This window comes from Vigna unguiculata, chromosome 3, assembly GCF_004118075.2.
Source record: "Vigna unguiculata cultivar IT97K-499-35 chromosome 3, ASM411807v1, whole genome shotgun sequence".
Lineage (NCBI taxonomy): Eukaryota > Viridiplantae > Streptophyta > Magnoliopsida > Fabales > Fabaceae > Vigna > Vigna unguiculata.
In genome coordinates, this window is record NC_040281.1 from 120,899 (window position 1) to 147,462 (window position 26,564).

The window sequence follows — 26,564 nt, forward strand, 5'->3', positions numbered from 1 at the left end:
GAAATAATTTGGAAATTTGAGAACTGCAAGAACACCGAAACCCCATGTGATGGTACAAAAGGAAATTCACTTGCGAATGTAATCTTTTAAGGGGAGTAATGATGAACAACACGACAGATATCTAAAAGACTCAATGAACTTAAATAGAATATGGTCCAAAACCATCTTAATTTTACACTTTGGATATATATTATGAGTTGGGAATTTTCCTTAAATATGTTGTGGCCATCTGAATACCAAATGTTGCACAAAGTGGATTTTAGCAATAGGTGAGGAGGTAGGAAGTTGCAAAGAAGGTGCACAAACTGATATGTGGGTCCAATGACACCTATTGTTAGTATCCACTTACTTTTCTTCCCTTGTCTGATTTCACAATTATGCATGCCGTGCCAAAGTGTCATTGGAACGTATAAGTTATCTACGCTACTTTGACAAAAACGCTTAAGCATCTTCTGTTTCAGCGGGAGTTGCTTAAAATACTGTTAAAACTTTAAAGCAGTTTTTATGTAGTTTCACCGTTCAACCAATATACGGGAAGTTCGTACACGACATCATGTTAAGTCACACAATTCTACTATTTTGTGATGTTGGATATGCTCTTAAGATGCGAGAATCTTTTTTTTTTCTTACATAAATTGTCCCACAAGTAAAGAGTTGAAAACACCCACACACACAAAAACATGGCTGGTTTGGGTGTATGGATAATGGCTTTCATTAGTCTGTGTTCTCTGAACGTATCAGCTCTTCTCCAACGCCTACACCACCCTGTCAAAGCTGATGGCTCACTTAGTCTTGTTGTCATTGGAGACTGGGGAAGGAAAGGAACGTACAACCAATCAGAAGTTGCTGCTCAGGTTCTTGTTACATGCATTCTTTGTGAATCCTTAACTATATTCTGTGTTCCAATATTACTATATGTAGGATTTGGAACTAAGCATATCATCTTTGTGAATCCTTTTACTTGCTCGTTTGACGCATGGCTTTTGTATTTGTAATTGGTTAAACTAATGGTCATGAAATGGAACTCTCTCTGCTCTTTGTGTATGTGATATGTCAGATGGGAAGAGTTGCAGAAAAGTTAAATATCGACTTTGTGATATCCACTGGAGACAATTTCTACGACGATGGATTGACTGGTATAAACGACCCCGCTTTTGAACTTTCCTTCTCAAAAATCTACACTGCCAAGAGCCTCCAAAAGCAGTGGTATAATGGTGAGTTCAGAAACACCAACTATTGATGTATAAGCAAAAATTCTTAGCCAGATCTTCCATTATTCTTGTGTCCATTAAATGTGATAGACATTGGTTTCAGTGTTGGGAAACCACGACTACAGGGGAGATGTGGAAGCACAACTGAGTCCAATCCTTCAGAAAATTGATCCCAGATGGATCTGTAAAAGATCCTTCATAGTTGATACTGGTAAGGTGGCTTCTCATCTTGGATAGCAATCATTAAGTATTACGCTGATCTTAAAAACTATGCAGAAATTGCTGAGTTCTTCTTTGTCGATACAACACCTTTTGTGGACAAGTATTTTCTTAAGCCGAAGGACCACAAGTATGATTGGAGAGGAGTGCTTCCAAGGGAGAAATATTTATCAAAGCTCTTAAAGGTAAAATCTCTTAATCTTTATCATCACAACGTATTAAGATAAAAAGCAAATCCAATACATTTTTCCCCTTTTCTTTTTGTGTAGGATCTGGAAATAGCCTTAAAGGGTTCTTCTGCCAACTGGAAGATTGTTGTGGGGCATCATCCTATAAGAAGCATAGGACACCATGGTGACACCCAAGAGCTCATAAGGCAGCTTCTGCCAATTCTTGAGGTCATTCAGACAAAATATATTTCAAAGACAAACCTATTTTTAAATGTGTGCAACCTTAACTGATAAAATAAAAATTGCAGGCAAATGATGTGGATATGTACATTAATGGGCATGACCATTGCTTGGAACACATAATTAGCAGAAGCAGGTGTGTGTTAACTTATAATATTTGTTTGTTAACTAAATCAGGTCTAAATGATGGTAAATATATGATGGTATTATTGAGTGTGGTTGCAGCCAAATCCAATTCTTAACCAGTGGTGGAGGTTCAAAGGCATGGAAAGGAGACACAGATAACAATAGGAAAGATGGCGCAAAGTTTTACTATGATGGACAAGGATTTATGTCTGTGGAGCTTGAACAAACGAATGCAAAAGTTGTTTATTATGATATTTTTGGCAAAGTTCTGCATGTTGTGAATCTGTCCAAGGAGTTACGTTCTGCCTATGCCATATAGAAGAGACTCATTCAGTGATTGAAGAGACTTTGAGAAGGAGAACGTATAGGAAATCAAAAGAAATTAAACAATTAAAGACGAAAAGAAAAGATGTGTATCATACGTAATGACCAATGAAAGATTACTGTCATTAATAATGAAAAAAATATCAGATACTCAATCAAGGTCCGATGTATAGTATGTTGGCCTAAATAGTTGAAGGTGACAGTGTAGTGTAATAATGGTTGAATATTGAAATATACTGAATTGGCTTATGGTGGTTGGTTATCTTAGGAACTCCATGACTCTTATCTCTCAATCATTGTCTTTTCTGAAAAATTGGTTTATTTAATTGTCATTACCGAAATATCTTCCTCCAATCAGTTGGAAAACTTGATATTGCATTTTACTAATGTTAAATACCTGTTTTTTTATAATCTTTACATATATTTAGATGATTCAAGACACAAAGAAAGTAAAACAAAAGGAAAGACACTTTTTGATATTGTGCAGTTAATAAATAAATTTTGTTAATAAATAAAGCCGACAAACAAGAACGAGTCCGACGATCAGGATGGCTCAATGACGAAGAAGGGTTGGATGGGTTCCACGATCAAGACGGGTCAGACGACTCAAATAGATTGGACGGGTCCAACGACCCACACGTATCGAGCGGGCCTGACGATCCAGACGAGGCTAAGCGGACTCGATGACCAAGACGGGCCCGACGAGTCCAACAACCAAGATGGGTCAGACAAGCTCACCAACCAAGACTGGTCAGACGGGCCCGACGACCAAGATGGGTTGGACCCGTCGGGGTTTTCCAGCCAACCTAGCTCGTTTTGGTCGTCAGGTCAAACCAGCTCATTTGGGTAGTCAAGTCGGCTCGGCTCATGTGAATCCTAGAGTCCATTTCCAAATTTATCATGGATTCAAAACATAATTAAGCCCGCAATAAATATTCTTAAAATGAAATTTTATCTTATAAAAATTTCAATTGTTTATCGAAACAAAAAATTAAAATGTAAGATATTTTAATTTTTTTTATCTAAACAAATTATTAAGAATATAAAGGAAATTTAATTACAGACAATTTAAATACATTATATTTCAATTTCTTAATATTATTGAAATGCTTTATTCACACACAATATAAAAATTTACTAATAATAATCGGAAAAAAAAAAAAAGTCTTTGTGATGTAACTAAGTACTCCATCAATTATCTTTTGTATGATATAAAATATCGTTACAAGCATTGATTTTATTATTTTTCACGTTGAACCCACAAAGGTTTTATCTTTAAATTATATTATAGTTTTATAGTTTCTGATTAAATAAATATTTTAAAATAACAATATAAATAGTACAACTTAAATATTTTATTATATTATCATTACGCGTAAAACATTTTTTATCTATTTATTTTGTTTATGATAATCCTCTATTTGTACAACATGATTTGGGTGAAATAAACTAAAAATAAAATATGAAAACTGTATTTTCCTTAAAAAAAAGGAACTAAATAATTTTCAGAAAGTATGAACCTCCCTCCTGTATTCAACATAATTTGTCGTGGGAAAGTGTTTTAAACAGTAAATAAGTGTTTTTTAAAATACATATAATTTTAAGAGGTAAATGACTTTTTTATCAGAAAAAGAAAACTGTTTATTTTTAGAATAAAAGAAATAAAAAATATGTTTATTTTTAGAATAGATAAAATCAGAAAAATATGTTTATTTATAGAAAATCCGGCCTATTTTATAGAAAAGTTTATCAATGCTGATGCAACTTAATAAATTTGTATTTTTTTTTCATTATTATTAATGAATTTATGTATTTTAATCTGACCTATATCGTACTGAAAAATAATTCTGATCTTACCTGAAAATAATATATTTTTCTGTTATTAAACGACTTGTCTTCTTACCAATTTTTTATCTATTTTTTTTTCTTTCTTTTCAACTCTATTAAAGATTAAAGAAAGTCTTATTTCTGTATCATTTAATGCTTAGGTCATCTAAAATGAGTGGATGAGTTTACAAAGTCTCTAAGTTTAAATAGTAAAATTATATTAAAAATTCAGAAAAAAAACTTTATAATTCAGAATAATGAAAGTAGTTTCACACTGACCCACTAAATTTACACCCACCTAATAATTTACATTTGAATATCCTCTATATATAATCATAAATGAAAGTTCTGGTAAAAGAATTGATGGTAAAGATAACAAACTCCTAAAAGCCATTTTTCTTGTAAAGGTTCTTTTGTATGTGTTTTTTTTTTCTTTGACTCGTTCACTTCTTTTCGCTATAGTTTTTCTTTCATGTTTCGAACATTTAAGTTTTAAATATCATATTAAATCAGTAAATTAATAAATTTTAACATAACATATGAAGAAGAAAATTTTCACATATAGGCAAACTTCACAAAAAAATAAAAATAAAAATCGAAAACTATGAGTGAATTATGTAAGGCCCATTAAAATCCTGTTTATGTAATTCTGCCATAAAGTAAAGGGTTGCCTTTGTAATTGGACCTAGGGCTGGCCTAAGTGATAAAACTGAACCCTAATCTGTCCTAACACACTCACCCTCACTCTTCACAGAATCAGCCGTCACGCCTTCTACTATGAGAGAGAGAACTCTGCTAGGTTCAACCGCCTTTCGCATCCAGTGGACTCGAGCCAGTTTTCTGCTTCTCGTAAGTCCATTCCAACTCCTACTCGTACTTCCTTCGGTGTTTCTTCATGTTTGTTTTCAGCTAAGAATCCATAATGAGCTTATTTTGTGATCTGTTCCGTTGTTTTTCCAGTTCCTAAGCATACCCTAGAGCTGTGGTGCCCGTGGTTACTGTTGAGTCCTGTACTAGTATATTCCAGGTAAGGGAAGCTAGAACCCCCTTGTCCGGTGTGTTTATGATGTGTGTACTGTTGATTTAATGATTCTTCGAGTTTGAGATACTGTTATGGATGTTTGGACTGGTTGGTTCACTTGTTTGGGATATGTTGATGCATGTTGCAGGCGTGAACAGTGGCAAACACTGATAATCTCGCCCAGGCGAGCTCGCCTCGCCCAGGCGAGATGTGCAGAGGCTCGCCCAGGGCTTTCTGCGCGAGTGGTCGCCCAGGCGACCAAAACGCGTTTTGAGCGAGCAGATGTCTCGCTTAGGCGAAGGGGATCTCGCCTAAGTGAGATTGCGCAGGGACCACTGTACTCTTCGTCGAGCTCTCGCCTAGGCAGAGGAGAACTCGCCTGAGCGAGAGTCATTCTCGCTTGAGCGAGACCCTTCAGCCTGAGTGAGGAGTTGGGCGAGGATGCATCCCGTGATGTGGTGTTCTCTGTGATTGGATGTTTAAATTGTGTTTATATGGGTTATTGTATGATGGCTTAATGAGAATGAGTATGCATGTTTGGGAAGGGATTATATGTGGGTGGTTGGGAGTTTGGCATGATTTCTATATGAGTTGTACATGAGAAGTTGGATGCATATATATAGGTGCGGGTTGGCATGACAATGGATCTTGATGGTTGGTAAATTAGTGGCATGGTTTTGGTATGAGGAAAAACACTTACTCATGATTGGGAATAACGAGTTGGTATTAATTCGACATGTGAGAAATTAGGTTTGGTTATGGATGTTGGGATGAAATATTATGTGTAATGTATGTGGAAATTCTTGGCTGTTTATTATGTTGGTTCGTGTCAGTGCGTAATTCCTTGGAGTCTCTAGGTGAGACTTTCAAGGTTGTGCTTTAGTGGTCGGGACGTAATTCCATGGTCCCTGTTAGTGGGTGTTCATGGTGGTGCCCCATCTATATGGTCTGGTAAGGATTCAAGGTAAGGTTGCATCCTGACACTCTAAGGGGTCAGTTAGTCTCACCTAGAGCGGACTGACTCCTGTGGTGAGGGTAGCAGGAGACCTGAAATCCATTAAGGGCTAACCTTGTGTGTGAGGGAAATTGATTCATTATAACACTTGTAACACTTAGCTCGAGGGTGAGCAAAGGTATCCACCGCAAGTGCAAGCATCCGCTGAATCCGACCAAGCTATATGTATCCGGATGAGTCGAGTCTTAGTGTATTGATTGATGGGTCATAACATGCTTGGGTGATATATGTATATTGTATGTGTGTACACTGAATCATGAAAGTTCATTTGATTGCATGGTAAATGTGTTGGCTCTAGCTTACCTTTTTTTTTGTATGTTGTTCTTCTACCTTCGCGATGATCATCAATTTTATTGATGGGAGCAGATGCGAGAGGTAACCATGGTCAACAAGGGAGAGACGAATCCGCTGCTTAGCCTTTTTGGGCTGGACCTTCTGTCCTTCTTGGGCTATCTTTGTGGCTACGACCCATGTACTTGTCTGCCGTTATATTTCTCTAGGAACCCAGTGAACTGCTTAATATGTCTCTTTAGTTTTTGGTGGCATTGTGGTATGCCTTGGTCTGTATGGCGTTATATTTAAACTCTAAGACTGTCTCATTATATTATAATTGTGTGACGTTTTTTTAATTACGTATATTAATTAAATGGGATGTTAAATTTACATGTATTCTTAGAGGTATAATCATACGTAACCATTCTAACCAAAAGGATGCAACATCTCCAGATTAAAATAATAGGGAATGCAGCTAACATATCAAACAATTATTCCTTAAAAGAACTATTTTTTTTTTCTAAAACAATTTTCCTTGGTATAGTAAAGCTTCCTTTAATGAAAAACTTTTTATTTTATTTTATAAGGGCCATAATAGAGTTTTAAACAAATTTATATTTTTAAAATAAATTAGAAGGATTGAATTGAAGTGTAGTGAATGAAAAAAATAAAGGAAGATGTGGAGGCTTTTCGAACAGAAATGATACTGGAATTAAAACAAGACACGACCACAAGATTGCCGCACCAGTGGCGAATTTTGCACCTCAATCACTTCTGATTTTGTTGCAGCACCACAAAATGAAATTAAATAAAAACGCTGAAAGATGTTATTTTCCTCACAAAAACACGTTTCATGACCATTCCCGAACACTCTAATCCAAACGTGTCTTTCCTTCGCACTAAAATAATATCTTCGCTCCTCTTCCCCAGTTTACCCATGCCTTTATAAACCTTACAAGGAGTAAACAATAAAAACTGTAACCTTAGTTATCAAATTCCAATAATTATCATTTTAATATCAATACATGTGTATTGGAGTGACTCAAATCATTAAAACCTTTAACTTATTAACATAATTGATAGATAATTGGGTTAGTTAAAGATAACTTAAGGTAATTTCATTGTTTAAACAGGTGTTAAATATGTTTTTATCTCTTAAATTTAAGTGAAAATTAAAAATAATTTCTCTTTAAAATATTAGACTAATTTAGTTTCCAACTTTAGAAATGTGTATATTTAATTTTTTTAACCAATTTTTTTAAAATTTATTTGACGTTTCAAACGCATTTCATGATAATATTTGAATTGTTCACGTCATTTAACTCATTTTTGCTTCAATGTTAATTGAGAAACACGCTTAAAACGTCAAATAAATATAACAAAATTTGATTAAAGAATTAAATTCACTTTGTTTTAAATATGAAGAATTAAATTGGTAAAAAAAATTGAAAAAAGAATAATTTCAACTTTTATTAAAAAAACAAGGAAAAAAAATATTTAATCCTCAAAACAGTTATGAAATTAGATAATATATTTTGACTATTAAATTTTGACAATTTTCTCTTATAACATAAGATGTATCTTTTAGATAGTTTTGAAATATTAATAATAAAAAAATTAAAAAATTAAAAAATTACTAAAAAATAATATTCATATTATAAAAAAATTATCAAAAATTTAATAATAAAAAAAATCATTTTAGTTCTGATGGTTGAGAGGTCATTTACGAACTGTGGGCCCTCGAAGCACAAGAGACGCCCTATAAATTCTTCTTCACGTGGCATTACGGCCTCTTCGGACAAAGCAAAACGCCCACCGTAATTGAATTGAATCGAATCATCGATTGATAACCATTTTCTCTTTCTCTAGGTTTCGTTTCTTCTGCGGTTTCTTTGTTAATTTCTTCTCTGAATCCATCAAGCTTTCATCTTCTTGGTGACCTCTCCTATAGCTAAATGGACGTGGCACTCACTGCTGTCCGCTCGCCGGCGATAGTCCTCGGAAGACCGATCAGCGCCTCCGCCTCTACTCGCCTCGGTTCTACTTCTAGGTTTTCCAGAAAGGTACCGTTGCTGTGATTGATTACGTGTTCTGTTTGTTAACTGTTATTCTCGTGACGTGATCTGATGGATTGCCGTTTTAGTCAACTTTTTTCTGGTTGTAGTTGGAATTAGGGATACTTTGTAAGTGAAATGAAGTACCGTATCAAGAGATTGATATTATTGATTAATTATCATTCACCTGCTTTTGTTGTTGATGTTTTTCAGCTATGCTTCACTTCACTTTCTATCCCCAAGCAAGGTCGTAGAAGACGTTTTTTAGTTAGAGCAGCATCGTCATCTCCCGAGTCATCTGAATCAGATGCCCCTGCCAAGATTGCTCCTCTTCAGTTGGAGTCTCCAATTGGGCAGTTTCTTTCTCAGATTTTGGTAGATCACCCGCATCTTGTGCCTGCTGCCGTAGACCAGCAGCTTGAGCAGCTCCAAACTGACCGCGATGCTGATCAACAAAAGGAAGAGCCTTCTGCTTCAGGCACGGATTTGATTTTGTACAGGTTTGTTTCGTTCTCATGTCTTATCGCGCTCTCTTCTGTTTCTCCTAATAAATCTTGACAAACTTACATCCTTGCTAATTTTGGCATCTATAACTTGTATGAATGATTTAGGTGGCTGCGAAACATCCTGATGTGCTCTATGATTTAGGTTTAGTGTAAAGTATAATTTTTATGATGCGCGTGTTCAAAGCTTTTGGCATTTTTATGGTTTGACTATAGCTGTTGTACGTTTAGATATGTAAGAATTTTTTCCAAACTACACACCTTACTGTATTATATTCCACTGGTAATTACAAGAGTAGTGAAATATAAATTAAAGTCACTCTAATTTTCTATATCACTTCAAGGCTTTGTTTGATGTATTATATAGTATGTTTGTCTATTCAGATGATTGTAAAATATTAGTATGTGGTCCACGTTCAATCTGGTTCCACTTAAGATCTTTTATTTATACATCTGAAAATGTTTGTCTTAAAGAAACCCGATGTTGATGATTGTGATGGCTTCAAAACCTTTCCAGGAGGATTGCCGAGGTGAAGGCTAATGAAAGGAGGAAAGCTCTCGAGGAGATCTTGTACGCATTGGTGGTGCAGAAGTTCATCGATGCTAATATTTCTTTGACACCATCTGTAACCACAGATATGTCTGGTAAGATTGATTTGTGGCCGGATGAGGATGGTAAACTTCAGCAGCTTCACTCACGTGAAGCATACGAAATGATTCAAAACCACCTGAGCCTCATTTTGGGTAACAAAGTAGGAGATTTAAAATCCATAGCTGAAATCAGCAAATTCAGGGTAGGGCAGGTCTATGCAGCATCAGTGATGTATGGTTATTTTCTTAAGCGAGTTGATCAAAGGTTCCAGCTGGAGAAGACGATGAAAGTTCTTCCAAATGAAACAGAAGAGAATAGTGTTCACCAAACTATCGAAGAAGACACTTCTCAAGGGATGTCTCATCCTGAAGTATCTACCTGGCCTGGTGGTGACGTGAGTCCTGGTGGATTTGGCTATGGTATGAAGGCAACCAGATTGCGCAACTACGTGATGTCCCTTGATGGAGATACCCTGCAAAGATTTGCAACAATTAGATCGAAAGAGGCTATCAGTATCATTGAGAAGCACACGGAGGCATTGTTTGGAAGACCTGAAATTGTTGTAACACCCGAGGGGGCAGTCTCTAAGGATGAAAACGTCAAAATTAACTTTGGTGGTTTAAAGAAACTTGTCTTAGAGGCTGCGACTTTTGGTTCTTTTCTCTGGGATGTTGAGAGCTACGTGGACTCAAGGTACCATTTTGTCTTGAACTGAGGAAAGCTTTCAATGTGTATCCTCCTTAGAGCCAAAAAGGTGGAGCCTTGTGTGAATTGGGCTGTCCCGATGGATTCTGTTTTCTCCCATACGTTACAAAACATAGATAATAGTGTGTCCGTACTAACTGATGAAGTATATTTTAAATGTGAGTTCGATGTTAAAATCCAATTATTGTTTCTCTAATTCATCTGTATATACTGTACTATATAGTGACAGTGGCTCTGGATCTCACTAATAAAGGGAAGGTTATCTTCAAGGTAGATATTTTGCTTATCTATCCTAAGCTTTTGTGTTTGGTTTGTTGTTATTTGCCGTCTTGGTTAGATGGCTGGATTTTTCCTAATTAGGTTTATAGTTTACTATGTATGTGAGATAATGGTATGCTTGGTTGATAATTTGTTAAAACAGAAGGGAAGGCTATGGTTCAGAATAGGAGTAGGTACTAATATTGCAAAATTTGTAATTTAATCTCCTAATATCCTATAATTAAACGGTAGTAGGCTTTAGTAATAATTTTTCTTCAAATTATAAAGTTGACAATGAAAAGAGAGTAATGGATAACGCTATGCCATTGAAGAACATGCGGAAACTATTAATATTATTTTTTTTACCTTTTTATAAATATTATCATTCTTTATTTTAAATATTTATGTGTTTGATAGCAGTAGCAAAAACTATATTTACACGTCAAAGTTTCCAATAAATTACTTTCTGAGTTTAGTAAATCGTATTAGTGATAAAATAATAAACTAAAAGTATTATAAATATGATTTCTTTTTGAGTTGGAAAACACTGCTTTTAGGTATAAATTTTGAAAAATAAAATATTGATATGTCATTATGACAATTCTATGTAAAATTATAATATAGAATTACAGTAGTTATATGTAATTCTGTTTAATTTCATTGAAAAATGAAAGAGTACCTTGTGTGAGGCCATGTCATCCATTAGTCTCCCAATAACTGATGCAGCTGCAATGATACTTGGATCACTGAAAATCCAATCCATTAGCTTTATACTCGTCACATGTTGGAAAGTAATGTTCATGACACCATTTTGCTTCAACCATGTAGCCTTTTGTTTAGTTAAAAACCTGCAGGTAAAATAACTAATAATCCGATAACATAAACTGAATCTAGTGGATGAAAATTCACAGTTAATTTAAATAACAAATGATGATTAGTTAACTAAAATATAAATTGAATTACGTAATAAAAAATAAATAAAAGGTTGTTGTACGCTGTTAACTTTTCAAGTGAAGTGAATGTGGTGTGCTTACTTTGAGAGTGCTGGAGGTCTTAGGTATTTTTTGACGGTTGTTCAAACTTCTTCATTTGACAACGGTCAACATTCAAATTCATCTCCTCACCGTTGAATCTTCCTTCTCCAACTCTCTGGTTTTTGCCTCCAACTACTCTTCTCGTTGCTCTATATATTACACGGAACCACCAAACATGAAACATTAACGTTCACTCTGCAAAGAAAAATGGTGGTGGGTTGGAGAAGACTGAGAAGAGGGAAGAAGAAGAAGAAGGAGAAGGAAGAAAAGGTGGAGGAGGAGGAGGTGGTGACTCCCAACCATTTCCGGTGCCCAATTTCTCTGGAGTTGATGAAAGACCCCGTCACGCTCAGCACCGGCATCACATACGATAGAGAATCCATTGAAACGTGGTTCGACCAAGGCAGCTTCACATGCCCCCTCACCAACAACCTCGTATCCAACTCCGACCTCATTCCCAACCACACGCTTAGGATGATAATCCAAGATTGGTGCGTGGAGAATCAGCGGTGCGGCGTTCAGAGAATCCCAACCCCGAGAGTACCCATCACCCCCAACGACGTGCACCATCTTCTTCTCCTTCTGCATGCCAAGGCCTCGCGTCTCGACCAAGACGCGTGCCTTCAACTGGTGCATAAAATTCAGAGGTGGGGTGCAGAGAGCCACAGAAACATGCGCTGTTTAGTGGATAACGGAGCTCCAACTGCATTAGCCTCTGCGTTTTATGCATTTGCTAATGCTGATGTTAATGCTGATGACGATTCCGTGGAGAGGAATCCTTATGTGTGCGTGCTTCATCAAATGTTGTCGGCTCTCAACTCCATGTTTCCGACCCAATCGGAACCCATCCAACATTTGGGGTCTCCTCCTTCTTTACGTTGTATTGTGTCTTTCCTCAGGCGACAGGATCTCTCGGGGAAAGAAAGCTCAATCGTCGCACTCAAACACCTTCTTTCTTTTGGTCATCATCAGCACCTCGAGGCTTTGGCGCAAATTGAAGGAATTAATCAACTTTTGGTCGAATTTCTTAACCCAAGAATTTTTAGTCCGACCATTGTTAAAGCATCCTTGGCGGTGGTTTGGTATTTGGTTTCGTCGTCCTCTCCTTGTACCCACAAAATGAGATTGAAGTTTGTTGAATTGGGTATGGTTTGTGTGGTGGTCGACATTCTCGTCGACTCCGAAAGGAGCCTCTGTGAGAGGGCTCTCGGTGTTCTTGAGTCCCTCTGCGCTTGTGAAGAAGGAAGAGAAAAGGCTTATGGCAATGCGTTGGCGATTCCTCTTCTGGTGAAGAAGCTTCTGCGAGTTTCGCCGTTGGGCTCGGATTACTCTGTTTGTGCCATTTGGAGGCTCTGCAAATTTGGAGAAGAGATGGCTCTGCTGGAGGCCCTGCAAGTGGGTCTCTTTCAGAAGCTTTTGCTGGTATTGCAGGTTGGTTGTGGTGATGACACCAAGGAGAAAGCAACCCAGCTTCTCAAATTGCTCAACCCTTACCGGGGCAGCGCCGTAGAATGCGTGGATTCCGATTTCAAGAACCTTAAAAGATCAATGTAAAGATTTGTTCACATTAATTGAATTTTAAACGTGAAGAAAATAATAACACCAATACCTTTCAAGTCAACATTCTTTAGTATTAATCGCGATCGTAACGTCGCCGTTATGTTACTTACTAATTGTGATTACTGGTCAAAAATTAGATTCCAAGTTAGTTTCTGCTTTTAAACACAGCATTAAAGTACAAATAGGAATCTTCCAAATGGAAGGTACGAGATTCATGTCCTATCATAGTAACGTGATATATTAAATACATAATCATCCTGAGCTGAAATTATTTACACAGGACACAAGATTTACCATTAACTGTTACATAGAAACTACATTTACATTAATTAACTATTCCTTATACCTCCACACTTGGACTTGATGACCAGATCATTTCACCTCATTTTGTGCTTCACTCACAAGAAATAGCTTCTCATCGTTGTTAATCATGTTTACGTGAAGAACTTTTCCACCTTCTTCAGTCAAAATATAAGAATTGTTCGTAGTTTCCAAGTGTTTCCCTGCTTCCTTTATAAGTTCTTCAATGTTTTGTGGAACCCATAGGACCACTCCCTCTCTTTTACCCGCTTCGTGATCCCATGGGTGGAAAGGATACACTGTACATCTCTTTTTAGGAATTTCATTTGTTGACTGCAGCATTGGCGTTGCTGCAAAATTGACGAACATACAGTATTTGTTAGAATGCTTACATGAAAAATAAGGAAAGAGGAGTTAACCAAATTAAGGAGGACTCCAATTATTTATTGATTCCTTAACTAGTACCTATACTTAGCATGACCATAGTTTTAAAAATGCAAGATCCAATTGTAATGAACTTAAAATTGGTTACCAAACATAAAGAACCAAAGCATCCTTCACATCAAAATCCAGAAGGCAGTGCAGAGTATTGAGCATTCCCAGGTTCAAATGCCAATGTTACCAAGCACCTTGATCATATGCAATGGTATTCTGTACTCAGAAATATAATGATACCTTGATTTTCATGAATAAGATCGGACAATTCAGCCAACTGAGAAACTTTTGCAACTTCAAGCAATTTGATCATATTTCTATTTCCGCCAGTATGAGCTTCATGAAGAGGTGTATTTCCCCATCTGCCACAAAGAAAGTGTTGATTGAAACATAATCTTTTTCAATTCAATGAACAAGACAACATTGCTATTTTATTATCCTTCCAAGTTAGCACTGAATATAAAGTGAAATTCCAGAAAGATCAATATGTGGACCATACCTGTCCTTGGATAAAACACTTGCTCCGGCTTCTAGAAGTAATTCAACCATTGTAAAGAAGCCTTCAGAGGCAGCAATGTGAAGAGGGGTGCGCTGATCATAATTTTTGGCATTCGGATTAATACCAAAAGCTAGAACCCTTTTCAAAAGGTCAAACTCCTTCCTTGCAACTGCCATGCAGAGAAAATTGCCAACGTCATCAACAGCAAGGATAGCTCCCGCGTTAACAAGTACAGATGCTACATCTTCATGTCCGTTCTTCAGGGCTTCAAGCAAGGGATTGGTGCCAAATTTATCTGAAACAAATGGATGATTCAAAACGAAAAGTGTTTTTCGCTTCAAAGATGCATGTTGAATAAAATACAATGCCAAACCTGCTGTATTGATGCATACTCCTTGTTCAACAAGATAAGAAGAAATATCCACATATCCTTTTGATGCAGAGATATGCTATTATAAGAAACACAAAATCTGATTAAGAAAACGCAAGGGAGTTCCAAGTGATTGAGTTCATGAAAATTGGTTAGCTTACCAAGGGAGTTCTACCGTCATAATCAGTTTTGTTGGGATCTGCCCCAAATCCAATCAAACGTTTGACAAGATCAAGATGGCCATCATGGGCAGCACAGTTGAGCCTTGTAGCCAGCTCTATTTCCATGCTTCCAATAGTGAGGTTGAAGTCTGATAACAAAAGCTTACGCTGCAAATTTAAGTCTTTTACCTGTCACCCACCCAAATGCAACCATCAACCATAAACTTATCAGCTTACAACTTCAATCAAAGGCCTAAAAATTCTTTCTTTAAAACCACCACTCACTAACTACCCTATGTTTACCTCTTTCCTAAAACATCTCATGCGTCAAATGTTGATACCAATATGCCATTTCTCAAAATCAGCCTCAAATCTCTAATTACCAAACCTAATCCTCAAATTCCTGAATTCTTGAATTGCTTCGTCTCAGTATCTTAGTTCTCTTTTACGAACTTAAAAAAAATTATAGTACAGTTTCAGATTTTCAGTTAATCACCATTCAGACGCCATACATTATTTAATCCAAGGTAACATCACTTTTTTCTTTTTGCTTTTATTTTTGACGTCTTTCATAACCCTTATTGAAACAAGTTTTTCTTTTCTTGTTTTGCAATTTTTCTTGTGAAACACTAGAGTGTTTTAAGAAATGTTTCTTATGCATTTTATTCTAATTTTTTCTGTTCATTAATTTGATTAAAAATCTGATTCAAAATTATGTTATTTGGTTTTGCAATTTTATCACAAGACTTTGTTTTCTCCCCATGTATTTTTGTATCCTGGTTATGAGATGTAATTTCCTCGTAGTGATATTATTTTAAGTAATGTCTTTATATAAAAATTAAGTATATGTCTTTTTTTTTAAATCACAACATACCTCACGGAGATTGTTCAACACAATACGACCATCCAAGAAGTATATGTTGAGTATTTCAGTAAAGGATTTCTTATCAAGTCGCAAAACCTTGCAAAATTCATGAGCTTCAACTGTAGAACTTTGAGGTATATTGCAAAAAAAAGAAACATGGCCGAAGGAACTATAGGTATGCAATGTGATCGTCTCTTCTTCTGTATCACACTCTTCCCTCCTCATCTCACGCTGTTGAAAACAAGAACAGTTATCTTATCAACCCAGATTTCAAAATAAGATAAGATAATTCATCATTAAAAATGTAATGCGTGATATTTGTATTCTTACCATCTCACCATGATATACAAAGTAGAGTTTATCTGCGACATCTCCTTTCTCCGTAACTAGTTCTCCTGGCAGGAAAAACTCTTCCTCTACTTTGGTTGCCTGTTACAACAAATTTTGAATCAGCCATTAAACCTAACTCCAACTTTCCAATCTGATATCCTAGATTTTCTTACTATCTGCTTTATAAACCCTGAAGAGCATCCCTTGAAAAGAGAAACTTTCTGAATGAACTGTTCGTACAAGCTTATTGAAATCTGCAAGCAGCCATCAAGATTCACATAAATATCTCCAAAGTAATGAACAAAATTGACATTTCAATAACTGAGAGTTCGAGTCTTTCCTTGCTTCTACGATCTCAACAATAAAGTTTGAAAAGTTATTTTGAGATGAGAGGGACAAAACAAGTTGGTGTCAGGAAATAAAAAAATCGTTACCACTGTAGTTGAAATTACAAGAAATGAAATGAAATGAAAGAGTAGAAAGACCTTCTTGCGAATGGTGGTTGGTATCTCCTGAAGAATAAAAGATCCGTTGTAACTCCGATCATACTTTAACCTCAAGTGATCTTTAATTTGGTCACATATGTGGCTGTCCAGTTTGTTCTTATCGACGAACTTACTAATATCAGACATTTTATCTCTAAATCTCTCTGTCTTAGACCCTTTCACAATCAACGCAGTCATGTTGCCGAGGAGGTAAGCGCCAAGAATCATGTCAAAGGAGACATAAATCATGACGAATATCATTTCACGCACGTTGACTGCGTGGATTTCTCCGTAGCCTGCAAAACAAAGGAGAGGGAGGTGAACCGGAAGCAGACAGAGGAATGGAATTGCAAGGTGTATGTATCTATCTCACCAACGGTGGCCATGGTAACAACCGCAAAGTAGAGGGAGGTGACATAACGCTTCCAGAGATCGATGTGTCGGAAGTCAGAATAAGCATAGTCACCCATCTTCAAGCTACCGATCCAGGTGTAACCCTCCTGGGAAGGGGGCAGAGTGGTGGCAAGATAGTAAAAAATGCAAGCAGCGGTGTGAGTGCAGTAAAGTTCAACGACAAAGAGCTTGAGGATTCTGGTGAACAAGTAATTGATCCTCGTATCCTTCTCGAGGGTATCGAAGAATTGGGTGACTCGGGAAGCACGAGCGAGTCTGATCCAAAGCAGAGAGCGGACAAACTCGTTGTTGTTGGTGCGCTTGTAAATGAAGTCCCATGGGAGACATGCGAGGAGGTCGAGGAAGAAGCGAGACCTGAGGTACCTAACGGCGATCTGGTAGTGGTTGAGGACCAAGGAGAGGGAGTTGGAGTGAATTTCGTGATAGCCCACCAAGAACTGCAAGAAAATGTCCATCAAGAAAACCAATTGCCCCGCTATGTCAAGGAGGAATATGTTGTGAGGTAAGCCTCTGAAGAAACCAAACTCCATGGGAGTGAAGAATGAAGAGTAAATGGCCCATATCAGAATGAAGTGCTTCCACAACAGGTACCACCTGCATGCACCACCAGTGCATGCACCAGTCGCATTTCAGAATTTCACTTCACTACGCATTATAGAACTCATAATAATAAAGCCTTATGCTAATTTCATTAGACAGGGTAACTTTGACCAACCAAGAAAACAAATTAAGGTCGAAAGAAAGTGATCATCGTGTGTGATATTAATGGATAATGAACATTCAGTATTTTCATCCTAAGTTTCTTTTCTTTTAAGATGTTCTTTATTTTCTTGCATATCCAGATACGAGAAATATATGACAAAATAAAAGAAAGATGAGATTAGAGAAATAGAGACCGATTATGAGGATGAATGAGGAATCGGTGGCGGCGCGTGAGAGTGGGAGCGGCGCAACAACGGGTGAAGCTTGAGTGAGATTTGTCCTTTAGTGTCTGCATTATGGCTGTCTTCTGCTCTTCTTTGGTTTCTTCAACCCAAAACTGCACTGAGCATAACACACAATACGTAATAATGGATTAACATGTGGAATTGCAACAACGAACGAACCAAAGATGGGATTTTGTAATAAAGAATCCCAAAATTGTAACTTAAATAGGAAGTGAAGAGGTGAGCGACAGAGATGCATTTAATTACATAAATCTCACTCACCTGTCGTATTGTGGACGCCACCACTCTACCTACCTTCTCATCGTTTTCTTTTCGGTCTTAGTCTTATTCTGTCTAACGCTTTAAAGCTAAAAAAAATCTCTAATCTCCAAATATAGCTCTGTGTACTTTTGTCCTATCCTAGGTAAGGTGAAAAAAAGTTTGGGAGGAACAGTGACAAAAGTTTAAAAAGTAAAATATATAAATAAAAATTGACGCTTTAAATTAAAAACATGAAAATATATAATTGAAATATTAATTTAATTAAATTTTAAATATCTCACCGTTTATATTAAAAAATATCATTCTGTTAGGCTCTCAATTATCTTTTATCGATTCTAGAAGAGTTATTATCTGGTAATGCAATTAATATTATATTTAAGTAATAATTATGAAGTGAGTTCAGACGAGAATGATTATCCTAATTAAGTGATAAGTAAAGTTTTGAATCCATGATAAAATTCCTGATCATTTTGTAAAAGACTTCAATTTTAGTCTTTATTAATTTAATTTTACATTTGATATTTTAAAATTAAAGAACTTTAGTTATTTACTGTTAATATGTCATTACATTATTAACTAGAATATTTGACAGAGTGAGTAATAACGTGTTAACTATTTATTTATTCACATGGTATATATAACGACATACTTTAATATGATGTTTTAAAAACATATTCTTGAAGATATAGAGGCATGAAACGATAATCCATTGGAGCATAAATTCGAAATTCAGACATCGGCATCGTATGCCTCTTCAATCAAGGAGAAAGGAATCGAATATGTTTATGTTTCATCATGTGCGATGTAATTTTCTCTTGAAAATGAGTTGGATTTATCAACTCAAATAAAGTTTTGAATCAAATGAAAAAACAATAAAACAAATAAATTTGAAAGTCCAAGGTCGATCAAGGAAAAGAATGAAACAAAACTACAACATTATCTCCATTTCCATTGTATCGTATGTATATATATATCTTGCACAGTCTGCGATCTACTACTACGAAAGATTTTACAGTTTGTTGGACTTATATAGTACATACGACACCAACCTCGACAAGAGCAGCATGAGGGATTTTAAGAGCCACAGGAGGTTCCCGACAATTTTTTTCACTGAAACGATACACCATTATCAAGAATCTCTTGAGAAAGTTGGAGCCATCACGCACCACCAAATGTGACTGCCCCAAGAAATACGCACTCCCACTCTCCCTCGCATCGATCAGCTCCAACAACTCATTCCTCACAGATACCTGCATTTTAGGACTATTATGAGGCAACATGAACCGAACCTTTTTTCTCTTCTTACAACCACTGCCACCACTCTCCAACGCCTCTTCCGCCACCGGGCTTATCTGAGATTCATTGTTCACCATGCACGATGATGACTCTAAATCCTCCAGTGGAACCAAACCATTTCCACCAACCCTTGAATGTCCAACAAAAATCATTCTTTCATCTGGGCAACCCATCATGGACTCGATGTCGTTCTGTTCGATGGATATGAATTCCCCTATGGAACGGATAATCTTCTCCTCAAAATCACCCGTGTCTCTTATGTGATCACAGTATCCACTTCTCACAATGCAGCGATATATCTTGTAATCCTTTGGGCCGATCCTACCTATAAGGAACCTCTCACTTTCTGCTATGTAAGGCACAGGGATGGACTTGAATGATACCAAGATCAACACCTGATGGAATGCGGGAAGATTTGTGATGAAATGTGAAAAGAAAGCTGGGATTCCTGCTACTATGTCCGTGTAGATGAAGCCGATTCCGGGTACCCTCGAAATCCCAAGGCCTGGACTGATATCTATGAGCCACTCGGTTGATACTTTGTTCTGCAAATCAAACTCGTACTTCTTCATGCTTCCGTAATGCCATGAAAGCATCACTGTCATCGAAACCGCCAATAGGACAACCAGATACCACGATCCCTTGTGGAACTGTAGCAGACATGCCGAAAGATATGCAGCCTCTAGGAATCCAAAACATACAAGAAAGTACGCAGACACCATCACATCCTTCTCCCAATACAAAGCAATGATCAGTGCCATCAGACTCGTCGTCACAAGCATTCCACTTATAATAGCCAGAGCTGCACAAATAGTGAGCTTAATTATATCATCAATATTTTAACTGAATAATACTATAACTGCACAAACTCACTCGCACACATACCTGTTGCATTGCCGATTTTCACAAGGTCTCTGAAACCGATTGTTACAGTGAGGCTGAAAATCATCAATAGCCAGTTGACATCGGGGATGTAAATCTGGCCGTTTATGGTTTTTGATGTGTGAATAACTTTTACTCTGGGAAAGCAATTCAATGCCAGACACTGGTTAATGATGGAGAAACACGCTGTTATGGTTGCTTGGCTTCCCACGGCTGAAGAGAGTAGGGATAACACTATGTACAAGTGTTTGCACTGACCTGCAATCACCAACCATCACTTCAGAAAAGTGAAATTGCAGAAAGGAAAATCTCATCCATATACAGATACCCCACTAACTTACGTGGCATGGATTGGCTAAGATGATTAAAATCAGGAGAAGTTAAGTTTTTGGACATATATGCAGCCTGACCCGCATAGCATAACAGAAGAAGTGGATAGATGAAGCATATAAATGTAATCTACAATACAACCACACACGATGCACAAGTTAGTAACATTTTTCAGTGTGCAATTAATATATTTCCATTACAAAAGATGCTACGTATTGTACCTTAATTGATTTCTTGGAGAAATGGCCTAGGCCAGCAAACATTGCCTCCGATCCTGCAAAACGATGCAGCATCTTTGTGAAAGCAATAATTGAAATTCTAACAAGAAAAATATCTCAGAACCATAAACACTAAAAACTTGTTAACATTTGCACAGTTCTGGAGAAAATAAAAAGAAAAAAAAGGGTCACCTGCTACACATAGAATGACGCTCCCTAACAATCTCCATCTGTGGATGTCAATTTTTGTGATGAATCTGTATATGTAGAAAGGAGATATTTTATAGATGATTTTTACATCCCAGTGGAAAATGTTATACGTTCCCACCGCAGCAACAAACACCAGCCAAGCAGCAATTATTGGTGCAAACATGATCCCAATTTTACGTGTACCGCAATGCTGCAGCATGAACAGGCCAACCAATATAACACACGCAGAGGGAACAGGTACATCTGAACAAAGTAAATGAAGCACAAAGTGAACAACATAGTTGCAGGAGATACATAAGCATCACTTTTCTAATAAATATTCAATCACAACTTAAACTGGCGAGTAAAATGCACCAAATAGATGAAAATCCAATTCTAAACAGCATAAACTTGTTCACAATTCGGGAAATCCGTCAAATATATAAACTAAGTTACTAAGCAAATCAAAGTCTATTACAGATATCACAAGTAGATGCAAATTCAATGTTTATTCAAGAATAGAATGAATCAATTGAGGCTTTATAAAGGGAATTTTTGAAAAAGCTAGATAAGTGTACAACATATGTATAAAACTTACATGCTTTTAGAGCATTTGACATGGACTCCTTAGTATGTTCTGACGAGGCAACTGTTTATAGATAAAAGGGTAATCAAAAAATACGTTATAGCAATTAAAGATACGGCCTTAGCATCAGTTACAAGGTCTTACATATGTCATTCAATATGTCTGTCAAGGATCTCTGAACTCCTGCTGAAGCTGAGTACACTGATAAACAAACAGTCATAATATTAGAATATACACTGAAAAGTAATTATTAAATCTTGCACATGAAACCTGAAATTAATTACTTCTACGAAAATGAAAATATGGTAATGAAGGAGTAATTGTATTTTATCATACCTGAAAGGGCTGGAGTGAGCACTGCATCCCCAATGGCCATGCAGGAACCGAAGAGGGCCAAGAACAATATTAAATAGTGACAGATCTTGTGTTTCTCAATGGCCCTTCGTGCTCTCGAATCAGCTTTGATCTTGGGAGAACTTTTCTCCTCGTAAAGCACAACCTCGTTTGCACTTCTGTCACATGGGAGTAGACCAACTTTTGCATTTCTACACAGCAGCGAGTACAGAGCAACAGTGCCACCTACAAAATTTTTCTACAAACATTTAATCTTGAAAGATAAATATATCACAGTGACTGAAGATATGAAAGTTACCCTCTCCTTCATCATCAGCTTTCAACACTATGGAGGCATACTTGAGCAAGGAAATTATGGTGAGAGTCCAGAAAATGAAGGAGAAGAGTTCATAAACCACTTCCTGATCTGCTGCAAGATCGCTCGCTCGCATTGTCCCAAATACATATAAAGGTGCGGTGCTCAGTTGACCATAAACTATTCCCACAATTTGAAACGATAGCAGAACTGTTTGCTTCCATGTTTTCTTCTGAATAATAAATAATGGAGTTAAAAATTATGATTCAAGGAAATCAAAAAAGAAAAAAAAAAAAAAAAAAAGGTATGTAGTAGATCCTTTCAACATCCCTACAACCAAGATTCAACTGTAATAAATTTACACAAGATTCAAATGAAACAGCTATATATGAAGCAGTAAAGTTGTTAATGCATGAAGAGAGTAAATAGAATATGTGAGTGAAACTGAATTTGGTTGACACAAATGTAAGCATACAATTGTGATTGATTCACAGTGTTGACATGCAAGAATGTTTGTGCAAGTTAGGCAATGAATTTCACCTTATCTTGATCAAAGAGATGAGAATCCATTACAAGGCAGACAGTAGGTAGGCAAAAGATGAGGTAGGAAGTGAGTGGAAAACTAAGTTATGAGAAGAAAGAAAGTGACAGAAACGTATATGAATGAAGGAATGAATGATTGAACTGAGAGAGGTATTTAGACAATCGTTGAAAGGAAAGAGACGGAGGACACTAGGGTGACGGTGTTTATGGACCCTACATTACAGTGTCTTAAACAGCACAGGAAAATGATCTCACATAGTGATCTTCACTACCAATTCTTTTAGACGGCTTATTATTATTGATCTCGTGATTTGGTTGATTCCAAGACCCATCTAACACTCTTTTCATCGTTGCATTATTTTACTATTTTATTACAGATAGCAGGGAGGGAATGGCGGGGTGACATGGACACCCCAATTCTATCATTCACACAGAACCACCGTGTAAGTTCTAGTTTTGGTCCATACATTCAATAAACTAATGGATGAGTCAAATTCAGCACACAACACTTCAATTAGGAGTCAAATACACACTTTTACATAGTTTTATTTACACTGATGCAGCTATTAAAAAACTGCTTAGTAGATGTAAAATATTATTATATTTAGAGTCAAATGCTCTGGTTTAATCAGGCGTGATTGATGTTAAAAAATCCTTGAATTATGCGAAATGAAACTCATTCGTGTTTTTTTATCGACCTATGAGTAATATGATTGAGAATCATATGATCATATCACATGGTTTCCCTTACTGTAAGGATACAGAACTTATTCCTGTCCCTTCTTTTTTGTTTTGTTTTTTTTTTTTTTCTGTTTCCATTTGTTGAATGGTTGAAAGATGAAAGCATGTGAATGCGACAGAAAATACCAACAATTAATGGACATGTGCTGCCTCCATTCGTCTCCGATTTATGCAAAACCAAAATGCTGAATTGTATGAAATCTTCAACGGAAACTATGTGCTTCACTTCTATCTCATTTCTTACTTATTTTTTATTGGAGAAGTTCCTGTCACATTTTAAGAATGTTAATGTGAAACTTCAAAGGAATTAGTGTCATCAAATAATCGACAAGTTGTAAGCATGATTAGGCCTAACTTCAAAGGAATTAGTGTCATCATCCCAAATAATCGAAGAAAATAAAAAACAACAAATTAACAAGAAAAATGTGTTAAAAAGTGATTTCATACAATGAAAAATAGTTATGATAGTAATTTTATTTTAAACGGTAAATATTAAAATATCAAGATGACGGTTAACTTTGATAGAGAATACTTACACAAGGAAGAAACTATCCCAAGAAGGGATTCTTTCTCTATCTCCAGCCATTTTTTTTCGACACTCCCAGTTTTCTAAAAGTTCTTCAAAATAATCTGTTCACTTTGACTGATAGATAACTAAAAATAATAATTACCCTTTCTATTTAATACCTCACTACCATGCACTACTCACGATACAACTAACAAAACAATAAAAACTAAAAATTAACTTCAAAAATAATTTTAAAAAACAATAATAACTAAAACATGTTTAGAGAAATATCGAATTTTGAAATCTGATTTAAGTAAATATTAAATTTCGAAATCCGATTAAAATAATTATCAAATTTTAAAATTCGATTAAGTACATTATCAAATTTTAAAATCCAATTAAAAAAATCATCAATTAAATTAAGTAAATGATCAAATTTTTTGAAACTTGGTTAATATATATATTTTAATCATATATTTTATAGAAGGAAGCCCTACAAAAACGTAGTCATTCATAAAAGAAAGAAAAAATATATAAGAAAGTGAAAGATAAAACAAAAAAAAAAGATAAGGGTAAGTTGATATATTCACTATCCCGTGACATTCAAGTTGAAATTATGGGGTGTAGAAAGAGATGTCCATCAGCCCAATGGCCTTTGGCCCAAAACTAGGAAAGGAACTCGAAGATTCAAATGATGCGTGAACACTGTAAAAGTCCAAGCTTCCATAATTGAATCATGAACTGTTGACTTTTCTTTCCTCACGTTTTATTTTGACTCATTTCTGGACCAAACCTTACACATTAGAACAATCATTCACTCATCTTGTGCTTAGTCGACAAGGAAAGAAAGAAAAGGATTAATGATGAATAAAATTACACAAAAATAAATAAATGACAAATAGACAATTTTTTTTCTTTTCAAAATCTAAAAATGACTATATTTTACATATTATTCTTTACGTTGTTTTTGAAACTACTATTTTCTTGTCCTACATTTAAATGAATTTGTGATATGATGAAATCTTCAATTACAGTGACACTTGAAGATATAATAAATTTATGATAGATACACAATTAAAATGTTTATTTTTTAATATGATACAAATACATCTAAACTCAACAGTCAAATTATTAAAATTAACAAAATATATGTTTATGAATAAAAAGACAAATGAAATAATTTAATTTGAGACCATAATATCTTATCATAACAAATAATAACATTATCTTTCTAAGGTTTTGTTACAATTAAGTTTAATGAGTCACGAGTGTTTATTTTCTTTATTTTTGGGGAAATCTATAACCGTGTTTTTTTTCTTCAAAATATAAATCAAACACACTATTTACAATGATAAGATTTTTTCTTAATTGTACGTTAACATATTATTTCACAATTACCATAAAAACTATTTACATATTAACGTCTGAACCATTTTCTTTATTTTTTTAAACCATCACCGTCTATAATTGGTGGAAATAGTCCAAGTGTGAGTCAAAGTTCCACATTGGATAGAAAAGACAAAGGTAAACACTATATAAGAATAAAGACCCATAACAACATTGTCTTAAGGTTTTGGTGTAAAAGTGGTGTCTAAGGTCTTATATGTGTAAGACTGATGTCATATAACCATATAGAACCACAATCTCAATGACCATAACTATGCCATAACCCATATGAAAAAATATATACATAAACCTATCACTGGTATCAAGAGCCATTGTTCTTACTGCCATATCTAGAGGGGCTAGATCTATGGGAAGTTGTGGAGGAAGATGATGTTCCTTGTCTGAAAATCCCACCATGGCTCAAATGAAAGCGCATAAAGAAAAGAAAACGAGAAAGGCAAAGGCAAAATCATCTTGTTGAGAAAAAAATTATGGTGACGGTGCCAGAAAGATATGAGGCATATGAGGCATCTATTGCTTCCTTAGAAAATACAAAAGATTTGTCTATAATTACCTTTACAGAGGTGATACATGTCTTGCAAGCACAAGAACAACGAAGATTGATGAGAGAAGATCATGAGACGGTTGAAGGTAATTTAAATTACACGGAAGATAATGCTCTCATAGTCAAGAAAAATAGAAGGAGCAAATACAACAACACACAGGTTTTTCCATCTTGTCCCCATTGCAAGAGAAAAGGTCATCAACCCAATTGGTGTTGGTGGAGGCCAGATGTCAAATGTCACAAATGCGGTCAATTGGGACATGTGGAAAATAAATCAGATGAGGATAAATCAAAGGAGGATCTACTTGTTGCAACATCATGTGTCACAACCAACGAATCTTCAAAAGATTGGATTATAGATAGTGGTTGCACAAACCATATGACTCATGATAGAGAAATTTTCAAGGAGCTGAATAAATCAAATATTTCCAAGGTAAGAATTGGGAATGGAGAACAACTTGCTGTGAAAGGT

The 26,564-nt window shown here is 35.9% G+C and overlaps 5 protein-coding genes and 1 long non-coding RNA gene across 7 annotated transcripts; 4 read left to right on the plus strand and 2 right to left on the minus strand.

Annotated features, from left to right (window-relative positions):
• The first annotated feature begins 566 nt into the window (after positions 1 to 566).
• Positions 567 to 2,561, plus strand: LOC114178130 (purple acid phosphatase 3-like). The gene is made up of 7 exons (XM_028063857.1): positions 567 to 854; positions 1,058 to 1,214; positions 1,315 to 1,422; positions 1,488 to 1,615; positions 1,700 to 1,828; positions 1,909 to 1,976; positions 2,066 to 2,561. The coding sequence occupies exons 1-7, from the start codon at positions 681 to 683 to the stop codon at positions 2,283 to 2,285; spliced, it is 984 nt and encodes a 327-aa protein (XP_027919658.1). The 5' UTR covers positions 567 to 680; the 3' UTR covers positions 2,286 to 2,561.
• A 2,235-nt stretch (positions 2,562 to 4,796) lies between these two features.
• LOC114175707 lies at positions 4,797 to 6,796 on the plus strand. The gene is made up of 3 exons (XR_003602894.1): positions 4,797 to 4,966; positions 5,078 to 5,144; positions 6,520 to 6,796. It is a non-coding gene; the product is annotated as an uncharacterized LOC114175707 (long non-coding RNA).
• Positions 6,797 to 8,197: 1,401 nt separating this feature from the next.
• On the plus strand, positions 8,198 to 10,568 carry LOC114178616 (UV-B-induced protein At3g17800, chloroplastic-like). Its single transcript, XM_028064624.1, has 3 exons — positions 8,198 to 8,489; positions 8,694 to 8,980; positions 9,501 to 10,568. The coding sequence occupies exons 1-3, from the start codon at positions 8,382 to 8,384 to the stop codon at positions 10,288 to 10,290; spliced, it is 1,185 nt and encodes a 394-aa protein (XP_027920425.1). The 5' UTR covers positions 8,198 to 8,381; the 3' UTR covers positions 10,291 to 10,568.
• A 956-nt stretch (positions 10,569 to 11,524) lies between these two features.
• LOC114179193 (U-box domain-containing protein 21-like) lies at positions 11,525 to 13,193 on the plus strand. The gene has a single exon (XM_028065436.1). The coding sequence runs from the start codon at positions 11,780 to 11,782 to the stop codon at positions 13,124 to 13,126; it is 1,347 nt and encodes a 448-aa protein (XP_027921237.1). The 5' UTR covers positions 11,525 to 11,779; the 3' UTR covers positions 13,127 to 13,193.
• A 109-nt stretch (positions 13,194 to 13,302) lies between these two features.
• LOC114179192 (potassium channel SKOR-like) lies at positions 13,303 to 18,273 on the minus strand. 2 transcript variants are annotated; one of them, XM_028065434.1, is made up of 12 exons: positions 18,200 to 18,273; positions 17,888 to 18,035; positions 16,951 to 17,585; positions 16,578 to 16,873; positions 16,266 to 16,346; positions 16,093 to 16,191; positions 15,772 to 15,993; positions 14,898 to 15,086; positions 14,740 to 14,815; positions 14,367 to 14,661; positions 14,108 to 14,229; positions 13,303 to 13,782 (listed from the first exon to the last, which is right to left on the minus strand). In XM_028065434.1, exons 2-12 carry the CDS (start codon positions 17,986 to 17,988, stop codon positions 13,505 to 13,507), a joined length of 2,394 nt encoding a protein of 797 aa, XP_027921235.1. In that variant the 5' UTR covers positions 17,989 to 18,035; positions 18,200 to 18,273; the 3' UTR covers positions 13,303 to 13,504. The 2 variants fall into 2 exon arrangements, with proteins under 2 accessions (XP_027921235.1, XP_027921236.1); XM_028065435.1 differs by having other exon boundaries at positions 17,888 to 18,030; positions 18,200 to 18,272.
• Positions 18,274 to 19,106: 833 nt separating this feature from the next.
• LOC114174966 (potassium transporter 6-like) lies at positions 19,107 to 23,177 on the minus strand. Its single transcript, XM_028059702.1, has 10 exons — positions 22,890 to 23,177; positions 22,353 to 22,581; positions 22,037 to 22,279; positions 21,845 to 21,901; positions 21,713 to 21,763; positions 21,118 to 21,378; positions 20,929 to 20,981; positions 20,719 to 20,836; positions 20,381 to 20,635; positions 19,107 to 20,297 (listed from the first exon to the last, which is right to left on the minus strand). The coding sequence occupies exons 1-10, from the start codon at positions 22,917 to 22,919 to the stop codon at positions 19,225 to 19,227; spliced, it is 2,370 nt and encodes a 789-aa protein (XP_027915503.1). The 5' UTR covers positions 22,920 to 23,177; the 3' UTR covers positions 19,107 to 19,224.
• Positions 23,178 to 26,564: the final 3,387 nt, after the last annotated feature.